General features: G+C 40.9%; 1 protein-coding gene across 1 annotated transcript in view; it reads right to left on the bottom strand.

Moving 5' to 3' along the window:
* Positions 1-1,359: 1,359 nt before the first annotated feature.
* ZNF385C (zinc finger protein 385C) overlaps positions 1,360-14,317 on the bottom strand; it is a 106,250-nt gene continuing 93,292 nt past the window's right edge. Inside the window, exons 3-8 of the mRNA XM_025166820.2 lie at positions 13,467-13,577; positions 10,425-10,599; positions 9,852-10,202; positions 7,538-7,725; positions 2,799-2,912; positions 1,360-1,654 (exon numbers count right to left, since the gene is read on the bottom strand). Coding sequence (XP_025022588.2) covers positions 1,433-1,654; positions 2,799-2,912; positions 7,538-7,725; positions 9,852-10,202; positions 10,425-10,599; positions 13,467-13,577 — 1,161 coding nt within the window. The 3' untranslated portion in view covers positions 1,360-1,432. The remainder of the gene's footprint in view (positions 1,655-2,798; positions 2,913-7,537; positions 7,726-9,851; positions 10,203-10,424; positions 10,600-13,466; positions 13,578-14,317) is intronic.

Genomic DNA, 14,317 nt, shown 5'->3' with positions numbered 1-14,317 from the left:
AACTGCAGCATACAATATTATCTAAGGGTAAGAAACACAAGCACATTTGCACAAAATATGGCTCAAATATGCATAATTCAAAGGCATTATATTGGAACTCGTGCTTGGTAACATATTTCTCATAGAGTAGCTTTTTATGTTTTGGATTTTGCATCTAAAAGCTGAAATTCAGGTGTCCTTGAACTCTACTACTCTGACACTCCTGACATTTATCCTTCTACCAATGAACATCACCATAGAAATCCTGGCTCTGGCCTTTCTTCCTCATCCAGTATGTTTAAGTAGATCCCAACAGTGGTCTGATCCATTAGACTGGCATGAATATGATAACAGAAATTGGGAATAAGTCGTTTCAAATGCTCAAGGACACAGGGCAGATATGTATGGATAGTTCCCTACTGTGCATTTACTATATGCTTCCAGATTCTTACTTTTCCTTTGCCCTGTGCAATGCATACCATAATAACTATAAATATGGTCTCTATGGTGCCTTTCTGTTACGTTGAAGCTACAAGTCCAGAATTCTCATGTTGGCTCAAAATTCTGGGTCTTGTCAATACAGCTGGAAGGGCACCCAGCTGGGGAAGTCTGCCTTAAGATCTCCATATCCTTCTTTCCTATAACTCACATAAATCCTTTCCATACATTTAAAAAAAAAACCTCTTTCCATACATAAGCAAAAAATATTTCAGAAACTCAACTTAAGCTTTCCTGCCTATGCAACAACACTTCTCTCTCTCCTGCCTCCATATACTCACACAGACATTCTCTTCTCCTTTCCTCTCCTTCAATTCAAAGACCCATTTCAGTTCCTTCTTCAAGTATAGGGATGTCTTAGTATCTTACAAGAATAATAATAAATGTTTATCAATATGGGAATGATGCAGGGTCAGATCATCACTATTTACTTTTTTCCCCTTCTTAGGTTTGTAGCTGTGAGAAGGGGAATGTGAACTGAATTAGGATCTGCATCAAAATCTGATATCCACGCAGGTGTGTTTTGGAAAAGAAACCTGTTTGGAGTTCCAATCACACAATTCCTAAATTGTATGTAGTCTGACCTCATCCACAAATTCCTAATTAATAGAATTCTGTGTACAATGGCAGATACTTTTAAATCCTCAGATGTTTTGAATATACTCCTGACTTCACCACCAGACCATCTGGATAAGTGAGATTGTGCTTCTAGGTGTACAAGTGTTAGAAAGCCTGGTGCATTGTGGGAGTATCAGACAACAGGAAGAGTTATTTCCAAATATAACTGAGTTAATGACACATATGGAAACCTCAAACAAATAAAAAAAAAGTTCCACTTCAAAGATTCTGTGTTTCCTTTGCTCAGAACACAGCCTTGTAAAGTCACCCACCCTCCCCAATTTTCCTTGTACAGCTTTCATCTAAAATTCACCACCCAAACAACCTTGGGGTTTCTCTAGTAAGGGGCAAAGACGATAGGGCCTGTAGCTGCTCGCACAGGGCCTGGGGGGGTTCGAAAAAGCGCTGGTCCAAAGATTGGTGCTTGGAAGAGGGTAGCAGCAGCTGGTCGGAGAGTTAGTGGGCTGGGCAAAGTGCACACAGTGGCAGGCGTCAGGGGACTTGGCAGGAACCGGGCAGCCAAGGTCTTCGTGAGATGCTTCTGCAGAGCCAGTTTGGACTGTGGAGAGTGAGAATGAGGGGCAGGGAAGAGGCACAAAGAGACACACATGGTACATGAGCAAAGCAGCTTCAAAAGGCAAGGGGAACATAGAGAGGATTTGCTTTAATATTGCAGTAAATAATTTAAACAAGGGACCCAGTATCAAAGCTTATTTAACACCCTGGTTCAGCCTTGAAAAAGGTGAATTAACAGTAGTTTGCAAATAATTGGGTAAAAATAGGAATGGCCAACACGAAGCCTTCCAGATGTTCCTCAGGAGCTCAACCAATGCAATGAATGGCAAGGGATGCTGTGAATTATATTTCCACATCATCTGGAGAACCATATATTGTTCCCCTCTTGGCTTACAGCAATTCTGTATGACTTTATTGTGATAAAATCTCTTTTACTTTTGGAGCGGGGTGAAGCTTAAAAGAATGTAGCAAGTAGCCCTATTGAATCAGCTCAAATGTCCATCTATTGCCAGCAGTGAAGAAGCCATAGGCAAAGTGTTTGTGTATGTGTGTGTGCGCACATGTATGTGTAGGAGGTTAAGGCTGTGTTATAGCTGGGTAAGCAAAGGGTTTTTTCCCCCAGCTGTAGCCTTCCTTATCCTTTAAAATGGCTTTTCCTGTTAAGAAAATAAAGCTTGTCCTTTTTTTTTTTTTAGGGGGGATACAAGGTGAGTCTTGTTGATGCTCAACAGCATCTGGAGGGCTTCTGAGGTCCATCTCATATACTTAACCAGTGATAGATCTTTTCCTCCATGTATTTGTCTAATCCTTTTTAAACAGCTATCTGATCTCTTCGCCACTACAACAGTCCTGCTACAATTACTTCCACTAAATTAATTATGCACTACAAGAAGATGCATACAGAGAAAAGGGAATACTGGGAATTGTAACCTCTTGATCTGTCCCACTACTCTTCTTGTTTCCTCTCATGCAAGCAGTTATCTCTCGCTCTAGTTTCCAAATGTTGCTGAGAGCAGTACTACCTGCAATTTTGCTGTAGGATGAGATAGTTCAATGCTCAGACACAACTCTCCACAGAGTGGGTGACTGGGTTTCCAAGAATAATTAAAACACCAGGGGAAATTCCTCATTGTCCCCCATATTTTCAATACACCACACAATTACCTGGCACCTTCTGTGACAAATACCTTGAGAATACTCACTGCCAGGGCGGTATTCTTCTGTAGCTTGCTGTACGGGCTGTATTTGGGCTTTGGTGGCTTTCCTGCAAGCCTGTCTTTGTGGCGTCTACTGCTCATATGCTGTAGATGGAAAAACAAAAGTCCCCGCCATTATCAATTAAATAGGAGGCCCTCCAAGGTATCTTCAAGGGTCATGTCAGGAGTGGGCAGGAGACCAGCTGGACTCCACTGTTAGTGTACCAGTCCAATGATTGCCTAATGACTCCTACTCAATAAGATAGTGAACATTTGATCATTAATTTGATTACTAAAGCTTATCCTGACCCAAGAAAGCTACTCTTTACATATTTAAGGAGGTCTGCATAATCAGGTTCACTTAACAAAGATTATTTATGTATTTATTGTATATTCATTCTGGATGCACATAACTATTCTGGAAGTTTGACACATATCATTGGACACCAGGATCCTAAGAGAAAATAAATAGAATTTTAAGACTTATATTTGTTATGTATAGAATTGGAAGGGCCTAAAAGAGGTGTGCTGGAAACTGGCAAAGGGGACATGGATCCATAGCTCATGTGGCTCCCAGCATACCCCCTGTTCAGCAGATACCCTATATCAATCCTAGGGCTGGTATCAATTTTATTTTTCCATCCTGCTAATTTCTAAGGGCAGTCCTTTATGGTGAGGCGGGGGGAAGCAAAAGGAAGTCTACCGGAGGACAGGCTATGGACCAGCCACATCCAATACTTCTCCAGCCTCTGGATGCACTTCAAACAGGGAAATAATTTTGTACTGATCCTAGAGCTGGTGTAAAGAATGTAACAATGGCAGCAACTAAAAAGAAAAACTTTAGAACTGAATAATAACTTAAAGTGTATTTGCAGATGGAGCCCTTTCACCTTCATTGAATAAAAACATCTTGAAAGAAGAACAAAGGAAAAAACTACGCCTCTCCTCCCCTCCTTGGTTCATGGCAGGAGGGCTTTCGAATCCTTCAAGACCCCAAGCTGAAGCTCTATGAATGGTAATTGAACTTACAGTGAAGTACTTTTCTGGTCACCCAAAGATGGACTTGACAGAAAAGGAAAGGGACACCTCCACCTCTTCTAGCTACAAGACAGGACTTAAGCCTTCTTCCTGTCCTGTGGAAGAAAAAACCCTTCATTTAAGTCACATACACTGATCTGATCTGAGAGTAGTTCAGCTTTGTGTAATTTACTGTAACAGCCAAAAAACTTGCCATTGAAAGAAAACATGGGATAATGGAAGAAGAATATTGAACAGGTAAGTTAGTTAATGATTTGACTTGCTTGAACTAACTCCTAGTCTGTCCTCAGAACTGTAGAGCAAGGCTGTTGGGGCTATCTTTCAGTGACCAGAAAGGTACTTCATGGTAAGTCCAACTACTGTTCTTGGTCATTAAAGATTCAGCTAATAGGAAAGAGATACATTACAGCAGTATTCCCAGGGAGAGTCAATAGAAGCTAATACTTCCTCTGTAGCACTGGTCACCCAAAGGGTGCACCTGTGAAGGCAAACTTGTCCAACCTATAATGTTTATAATAAACATACTGTAGATGGTTCTGCCAAGGTCCCTGCCAAATGTCCCTTAACAAGAACCCTACTGTTAAAGACTGATGCAGTTGCTTGTTCTCCCCATGGAGTGGTCTGTAATAGCAGGACATTTTGGGGGGTGGGGGGGGGGGGTTGGATGTGTACACCAAAGTGTTACATTTCCTGACCCACCTGCTGATAGATAATTGTAACTCATCTCCCTAGGTTACTATTTTGCAGTAACCAAAAGAGTAACCACCTTCCACCTTTCTAGAATATGTTTCAATAAATTATTAGTGTCTTGCACACATCCAGCACATTCTCTAGGGTGGGAAGGGTCTGGACAGAAAATGGGGAATAAGCTTTGTTCTTGGTAGAATTTGGAATTGATGTTGGCCATGAAACAGAGTCTGTGAGCCTTACCTTGTAAAACTGGGGGAAACTACTTGCAGGTTCTCCTGGAACATGCATGTTGGACAGGTTGAAACTAGTCCTCAGGACCAACTCACATTGGGCTTTAAAGGTCAAAAACAGCACTTTGAATTGCACCCAGAAGCCAGCAGGAAGCCAATAGGATCCGGAGGACTGGTGTCATATTCTCAGCCTATACTGGAGAATAATCAGGCTGCTGCATTCTGGAATAACTGAAACTTTTGCATGGTTTTCAAGGAGAATAATGGTGACAGGCTCTCCTCTCTTCCTGCTTGCTCTGGGATGCCTCTGTTTCCCATGCACTGATTTAGTATTCCATATCACCCAGCTCTGGAGACTGCTTTGCTTATGTCTGGGGGGATGAATCGGATCCAATGGGGACCTGACCCTCTTCTGGATCCTGAGATGCCATGTTGGGCCTAGCAAGACTGACTCATGGTTTACCTCCTTCTTCTGATATACCACCCAATCTGATGTTTCTGGTTCTCTGGTCACCATACTGTCCTCACTGCTGCTGCACTGCTCTAGAAAGTAAGAGCTGTAATTTGTATAATAACGTCTTGATATCCTTTGTCACCTTCAGTTGGTATTGTTTGTACTAAACTTTCTACTGACAGAGCTTTAGAGTGTTCTGTGTTTTTATTTGCGGAAGGAACTGAAAGAAGGTGTTTTTGATTGTGTTGAAGTACCTATTCTGATTCAGTTTGACCAACAGGATCATGATGAGCTTTTTGATATCACTTTGGCTGTAGGACTCCAGTATTTTTAACCATTTACTCTGACACTTTTGTCTGGTAGAGTGAACTGAGAGATACCACCCTGTCTTTGTGGCAAGAACTACGTGTGCATCTTTCTTTGAGTCTTTTGCTCAATAAGGTAAATGCAGAACAGGATAACTAACTTTTAGTCTATTTTAGGGCTTGATTCAAAATGCTCAATTCAAAGTTTTACATTAACAGTAATAAGCAACAGAAATGAAAGAATATGGATATAATTACAATTCAAATAATTAATTTGTGCTTCTGCTATTCAGCTTTTGGTCTCTGTACAATTATTTTAAAATATATTTTTTTCCAGGGGGATATAGGTAGATAATGCCTAGAATGACATAAAAGAAGAGAAACACAAGACAAGAGACTAATACAGAATGACACCAGCTACATTTTCTAGTTTGTGGCAAATCACTTCAAGATGGCATCCCTGATGACAATTTCTAGAATGCATTCCTTCATATGTGAGTTGCTCACTCTTGAGATGAAAAGTGACCAAGATATTTGAAAGACTATTGTATCAGCTTAGCCCGCCCAATTGTTGAAGACTGTTAAAAAGTCTCTCATGCCTCTGTCATCAGCATCTGTGCTATATTTGTCAGGAAAAGAGAAAATCTTCTCAGCTGCACTCAGCCTCTTGAATGCTCTCCTGAGAGAGGACAGCCCTCCCACTTCTATGATGTTTCATTACTGGATCAAATGTTTCCTCTTCCGATATTCTTTTGTTCTTCAAAGGTGCAAATGCTCCCCTCCAACAGTATGTTTTCTGTTCTTGCTGATTATTTTAAAATGTTGTTCTTGGCTGCTGCTTTTTAAAAATTCTTTGAAGAGTTAAATTGCTTTTCACTGTTACACACACACACACACACACACACACACACACACGAATGTGTAGTTACTACAGATATTACTAATACAGTGAAAGCTCTCAACTGGGGGAGGGAGTGTCCGTTATTCCTCAACAGTCATTAAATTGCAAATTACATCATTTATGGTGATTTGCGTCATTATGTCATTATGCAAACGACACACATTGACGTGAATGACATTATTTGGGTAATGATGTTATTACACAAATGACGCAAATAAATGCAAATGATGTAATTTGCATCATTTGTATATTCAAGTCATTATGCAAATGAGGTAAATCAACGTGATGGCATGAAATTAATGTAAATGTAATGTAAATTTAACATTTAACATGGACTACTTTGGATTGAAAGGACTTGTCTGTTACTTCAGGGGGTGTTCAGAAAGAAATCTTGTCCAATACACGTGAAGTCCATTAAATGGGGGTCAGTGGGATCAAGGCTTCTCTGTATCATTGTTATTGTTTCTGTTGTTATGCTGCTGCTTTTTAATCTTCTTGGTTACTTTACTCAAGGTAGCATGAAAGTATTTTTAATTAATTAATTAATTAATTAATTAATTAGATACTGTATGCAGATGTACATAACATTAACTCTGATCGTTCTCTTGTCACTGGAAAAGCCATTTGTGTAGGATTTCCTGGAAGGCAAATATATATTTGAAATCCGATGAGAGTGAAAAGCTGCTTGGGACACTATTTGGAGCAGAAAAATTCAAGGAGGAGAAAGACATGAGCAGCTGGCCTTCCATGCCCCTTTTCCATCCTGACTGCCCCTTAAGATGTGGCTTTGTTTATTTTATAAAGACTGTTGGAGTGACGTTCCGGGTGTCCTAATGCAACATTCACTTTAGCCTGTAGTTCAATATGGTGAAATTTCCACTTGCAACATAACTTCATCTCTAACCTTAATGGAAATTTAATGAACAGGCCTAAGCTGAAACTTGGGGGTGGGAGTAGGATGGAAAGATTAATTCCCCACTCCCCTTTTTCTCTCCACCTTAAAATGCTTCTTTCAAAAATGTTCAAAATTCAGCACAGCCCTCATCACAGTCCTCCAGGCAATCAGAGGAGCTGCGGGGGCCACTTTGTCCTGCTTAGATTGCTCGACTCACCTGTTTGAGCTGCGTCTCTGAGTTGACAAAGATCTCGCACACCTGGCACTGGAAGGCCTTGTTCTGAATGTTGAGGCTGCCCTTGCTGCCAATCCGTTTGGGCTTGTGTCCCACTCGGGAAAGGACCTTCCCTCGGCCTCGCCTCGGCAAAACAGTCTGCCCTTCCAGCATCGATTTGTGCTTTGCTCCTGGGAGTGGGGAAGAGAAGATGAGTTTGGGAACAAAAAAGGAAAACTTGGCTCTCGCACTTTGATAAGCAGGAGGCATTCTAAGACAAGAGGCAGATATGGCCATGCTTCAAAGGGATGGGGCAGTTCCATGATGCCAGAATCAAGGTGGCTGTTCAGAAAATCTAGGGCAGATGTCTGACACAACATCTGGATGATGTTACATTTTTCTACTTGTTTCCTTGCTACATGCACTTTTTATATATATTTAATATAGTGTTTGAGAGCTAGTTGAGTGTTTGAGAGCCAGTTTGGTATAGTGCTTAAGGCACCAGGCTAGAAACCCGGAGACCGTGATATAAGTTTATGCATTCTGTTATGGTATCTTAGTCTATTTTTAATAGGTTTTATGAACTTATCTTGCCTTTCTGTCAATTGCACTATTTAGGGATCACCTTTGTATTTTCTTTTTTTGCTACTGTTAGGTAGAATAGAGATAGCAAGTAAGGCGAGGCCAAATCCCAAATGAATCCATTTTTCTTTATTTTTAACTGTCCTAATTATTGTGATTCCTTGTTTTGCCTGAAAACATAAGACATCAAGAAAAAAAAAATGACAGCCTTAAAAATTAAAAGTGAAAATAAAGCAGTTCATTATTCTATAGAAAGAAAATTCTACAGGCAATTTGAAAATGACAATATTAAATAAAATCCAAAAATTTCACAAAAGCAAGTAAGCTTTCAAGTTCATTAACATTATTCATAAGGTTAGTCTAGCCTACTTTAGTTTAATATACTCCAAGTGCATTGGACTACAGCATCAAGCATCTCAAGCCAACATGGAAGGCCCCAGATCAGAGTAGAGACAATTAAATAATTGAAAGATAGTGACGGTGGGGGAAAACAAAATTTTACTGAACAGAACAGAAACTCAAAATTGGTTGTGTACTTTTTTATATATATAAAATGGAGGAAGTATTAAAGAGATATTGGATTGCTGCAAGAAGATTTCATGATGCATCATGCAAGGATAGAAAAGTACAGCTGTTTTTTTCTTTGAGTCAAAACAGAAAAGAACTGGGATAGAACTTGGAATCACAGTGCTTCTCAAGAGTACTGGGATTCCAAGTTCTATCCAAATTCTTTTCTATTGCAAACAGTAGCCTACAAATAAGTTACTAGCCAAGCCTACCTATTTGTATAATCATTTTTGGCTTTAGGAAACAAAGAACCAGCTCTCAAGCTTCTGAATACACTTCATCTTACTCACCGTAAGTGAACAGCTACAGTATTGCAAAATCTGGCGGGCAGTATCTGTAAATGACGCCTATTCTCAACATACTCTCCTCTCATGGCATTCACGCTACTGTATCTCTTCCATTCTATGGATAGCCTATTACCATGCCTGCTGAACGAATGCTAAAACCAAAAATCTACTAATGAACTAAACACACTTGTTTATTAATTAGAAGGAATTGATCAAGGATCCCAAAAATCAGAAACGTATTATTTCAGCACTAAATGTAGTTCACTGGAGCAAAATTTGGTAATAGGTCACCTTCTCTAGGTGGCAGCCTCCATATGTGTTGAGAACTCTAGGAGTCCCAGTCCTAGGAGATTTGAAAGGTGCCAGATTGGGGAAGTCTGGTTTACAGTTTTTTATAGGCTTCAGTTATTAAAGTCTATCAATGTCAGTGAGGAAAGCTGATGTATCTTCTGGTAGCATTCAACATTTTCTGTAGAGGAAGAGGAGTTACTTATCCTTTTTACTGCTACAATGGAACTACCCTTGGTCCAGTATCAATACCTGGACAAATGTTTTTGGCAGGTGAAATGAACGAAGGTTTTGGACGGGGCAAGAAGGCAAATGATGAAAATATCATTGCACCATGGTGATGCAAGTCCTCCCCCTTTTGTACATCCATCACGATGACGCACACATGTACAAAAGGTGTGAAGCTTGCATTGTGACCCTGATTTCATCATTTAGACAAAAGCCTTCAATCCTGCAAATGCCTCTGAATTATCATGGGTTACATGCAACAGGCTCCAGATGTCATATCTTTTACAGCAGTGGTAGACATGTTGTATAGTCTAGCTTGGCCTTTTATGTGGTAGCTGGAGAAAACCCACATGAAGGCTCCTTACCAGAATTATGAGCCTCCAACTGAGAGGCAGAGTTAACTGTTACTTTGCAAGTGGGACAGTACAAGTGCTGCCTGATTTTCTTCCCCTCTTTCTCCACCTCTGGTGCTGAGCTGGTGGTTCCTCCAGATTCAGTGGCTGGCACCTCCATACCAGCTGTTGCTGCTGCTGCTGCTGCAGATGTCACACTTGCACTATCTGGAGCTCCTTCCAAGGGCTCTGAAACTGATGGGGAGACCAGGGACATGACGCCAGTAGGTATCTTGGCTGGTGATTCCTCTGTCGGGGACATCAGCATGAGGTTCCAATGTTCTGTCATTGGTTGGCTCAGTCCTAGCAAGCTATTGGATTGCGCTAACAAAAGAGGAAGACGTTTATTTTCTTTGGAATAATGGTTCTAAGATTAACAAGCCTTTAAGGTAACTAGTATTTGCTTCCATTGTAGTGGCATCTCAGCTAAGATTATTCTTCCACTAGACAACAACAGGAGAGGTAAATTACAGGCAAGTATGAAAGTTTCCCCAAACTAAAATCTGCCTAGAAGAAGGCTTCTTCCTAGATCAGCTTGCCTCTTACCTGTGCTGTTGGTAGTGGTGTCTCTGCTGATATCTAGTGCAGCTTCAAAGTCAGCCATTTTTTCTTGGCTGCTGCTGCTGCTATTGTCAGCTGTCTTGTGCTTATTTTTCACTGCTTCAATGGCTTTGAGTCTCCGGGCATGCTTGTGGCCTCTGTAATGTGCCTCAGCTTGATTCTGAGAGAGATAAACGGGAGGGGAGGGTTGAGTGATAGAGAAGAGTATTAAGGCCATTCCATATTATGGAAGATCAAAGAGAGACTACAATGCAAAGTGATTTGCTAAGCCCATTTTTCTAGTTGGTAGAGTAGCACTTTGAAGCCTGGTTTATCTTCCTGCTGCAGCAGCAGATGACTTTTTTCCCAACTACCTTGCTATTTTTCCCCAATTTCCCCATTTCTTTTTTTTTTTTTACAGTATTGAGGAGCAGCACAGAAATAATCCTTCTGTGTACATCTTCCTCCCATCTGAGCCCTTGGAAAAAGCCAAACAGATAGGCAGGCCAAGTGATCGACAGTGAACTGAGTGTACAAAAGTGAAGTGGATCTTTTAAGAATATAAGGATAAAATGTGATTTCAGGCATAAGCTAAACATTCCCCATCAAAACAAAAAATGCATCAAAAATAGAGCAATAGGGAATTTTCCATACTTCTCCTTTCTGGGCATTGAGCACTTGTATTTCCTTCTTCAACCATTATGCAAACTAAGAGGAACCTCTGTGTAACACCCTCATTTTAATTCAGATTGGACTTAAATTCACATGAATTTGCTGGAGAGCCATTCATTGTAGTGAGAATCGGGAGAATCGTCTTTGACTGCTAAGTACACAAGCTTTTGGGGGTGGGGGGAGTCTTTTGTATTTTCTTTTTTTTAATATTTTATCAGCAGTGAACAGACAGAGGACATTAACACATACTTCAGTTATTCATCCTTTTCACTGAAAAGCTAAAGGGGCTGGATGAAGGAAAGCACAAAGTGTAAACACACACATATACACAGAACTGGCATGGCTGCCTGGGAACATACACTTCATGTTAGCTATGCATTCCAGGAAGGGACAATGGTCGACAATTATGTCCTTCTCCTCCCCTCCACTTCAAGTGAATATATTTAGTTATATTATTTCATTTTGTATGGCAAAGCCGTCTGCTGCATATTCTTTCAGAAGCTGCACATTTTTATTTTCCTTTTTTTTTTTTTTGCTTGCCCAAAAGCTCTTTTTGAAACAAGAAATGGGCTGCATTTAATCAGGGGCAACGTGTCTTATCTCCATTTCGCCAGGCAATGAACAATGCCAGGAATTGAATTATATGGATGCACAGCATGAGGCAGGGAGGGAGCGAAAGTCATCAGATGAAACGGGAGCCTGACGGCAAAGGGGTGTGGGTGGATGTGTGCGCGCGCGTGCATGTACAAAATGAAAACAGAGAGGACGCAGTGCTTTGCTAGAGGGCCACGCTGTACAAACAGGATAGTGCTGAAGGTCACTTAGCCCAACCGTGAGGCTCAAGTCCTACACATCTAGCACAAGGAAAGGCAAAAGAAGGAAGATGAAAAACAGAGCCTGATTTATAACTAAGCTCAAGCAGGTCTTCAGTGACTCAGACTATAGACAGACTTTTACTGGGGCAAAGGAGCCCTGCTTGATCCACTTATTCTCCTGGCGTTCAGAGATTTCCTTGGTTATTTCTCCTGTAAGCCTTGTAAGCCTTGGATACTTCTGTTTCATAGGCCCTTTTGCCTGGGTATTAATTTCTACGGGTAGAGGAGTGATGAAATTATCTTGGATAATTTCTTTAGGAAGCACAAGAAAATGTGTGACATTATGATTTGTATAAGTCAAAGAACATTAGTATGTTGGTTGGTTCTAGTAAATCTATGTAAATAAATAGTACGTTCTGCCACCTTTAGTATAGAAAATCCATGTTACGCTGGATGAATGCATTTAGATAATGTTTTAGGAGAGCATGGAATAAAAAGAAAATTCTGCCCAGGAAAGTTTTTGTCACAGCTTTTATCGTTAAAAGAGAGAGAGAGAGGCACCAGGCACTGTGCTGAAGTCTGCCTACGAGACAATATGGCTGTATACTGCTGTCCCTTCTTCTGGCCAGATTCAAGTAATGGCCCACAGGCTGAAAAGAGAGCCTTCCAAACAGAGCGCTTTACTATGCAAGCTCCCTGCCTGACTTTCTGGATGCAGAATAGAGGAGAACACCAACACATGGCTTCCCTTTGCAAGCCCTTAAGAGCCCATTGCTGCCTCCCCCCCAAAAGGGAAAAAACACAGGTGTGGAAAGTGGCAGCAGAGGCAATAGTAGATATTTCCTGCAAAAAAATGTGTGATATCTTTTTTCCAAAAGGAGTTGAAATGGCATAAGAACTCCCTAGATGCCTGGCTGGTAGAAATAATGTTCAATGAACTTGCATGCATAACATGATGTGCCATGTTTTATGACATATAAGCAAGCAAATTATCATGCTGTTACCTTCTTCTTTGACTGTGATTGTAGGCCCCTTCCATGAGTGGGCATGATGAACAAACCAGGTGGCTTTACCCATGGTTTGTTAAATACGTCATCCACACTAGAAGTTCTAGCTTGTTCCTCTTGAAACAATTTAGAGACAGAAACTTAGAGGAAGAAGCACAAGTCCTTGATTTGGATGGTGCACTAAACAATCCCTAGAAGGAGCAGTCTGTGGTGGATGCTCATTCTCTGATAAGACTTATTAATATGACTTGCTGTGCTTTCTGCTCTGTAAGCCATAAATCAGGCCTTCACAGGCCCAAATCTCACCCTTGCCAAAGACTACCACAAACTCAGCTTTAAGATATTTTCAGCTTTGGGTTGTTCTAGAATATGAAGGCACTGCCAATCATTACCTTCCTTACAAATTATCAGATTAGGTGCTTTGAACACTAAAACATTATGTGAGTTGTTGTGCCACTCATAAGCAAGACTGACATCATTATCTATATTGTTTCTCTCTTTTTCCTTTTTCCCACCGATATGCTTGGCCCTAGTGCATCAGGGACGTAGCTTACCGCAGAGTTGAATCTCAGGTGGCAAATATTACAAGAGATGAACTGCTTCTTCTTGAGCGGATTGGGTACACCAAAGGTATGGTTGATTACTGCCTTCTGTACTGGATCCATCTAGAGAGGGGAAGGATGTGAAGAAAAGTGGAGCCAAGTTAGCTGATGCTCTGACAGCCAGAAATGTAAAATTGTGCTTGGGCATATTTCAAAAACTGCCTTCGTAGTGCTGCTGAACCCATTTGCCGAGAAAATGTGCTCATCTGTCATATTTGGGTCAGGAATAGCTATAAACTTCTGCTCCTCCAAAACCTCTGTCCTATTCAGGAACTAGCTAAAAGTAGAACCTTCAAGGACTTGATGCAGCTGGACATGTCATATATACACACAAAACAGGCCTTGCTGCAGAACACAAAGCCTGTATGTTAGCTCTCAGGTTTAAAATCTTAAGCCTTTCCTTCCTGACCTTAGAAGTTAATGGATTCTTAGCCATGACTTTCCCAGCCTTGAGACTGGAATGCACTGGTTCAGTGTTTATACAGGGGCATTCTCTGGCCTGAACAGCACTAGTTACTACCTCTCCAGCTTCAGCTGAAAATGGCAATGAATTCTGCTGGTGGTAATGGTTAAGGGGTGCAGAGTTCTAAGGAACCTTTCCTTAACTTGCTGCCTTCCAATTACATTAAGCCACTACTCCCTATATTCTAACCAGCATGGGGAAGGATTGTGTTCTCAGGGAACTATAGGAATTGTGAATTGCAATGTCTGGAGGACATTTGATTGGAGAAAGTTGTTCCAAGGTGTGCATCTTTCCTGACAGTTCTGGTCAGGCTTGTTTTGCCTCTCTGCTGCTCAGTGTG

This window comes from Python bivittatus, unplaced genomic scaffold (assembly GCF_059951505.1).
Source record: "Python bivittatus isolate LINGU-HERP-01145 unplaced genomic scaffold, Pbiv_v1 ctg000410_np1212, whole genome shotgun sequence".
Taxonomy (NCBI): Eukaryota; Metazoa; Chordata; class Lepidosauria; order Squamata; family Pythonidae; genus Python; species Python bivittatus.
Note: the sequence above shows the minus strand (reverse complement) of the source record. Positions and strands in the feature narration are given on the sequence as shown.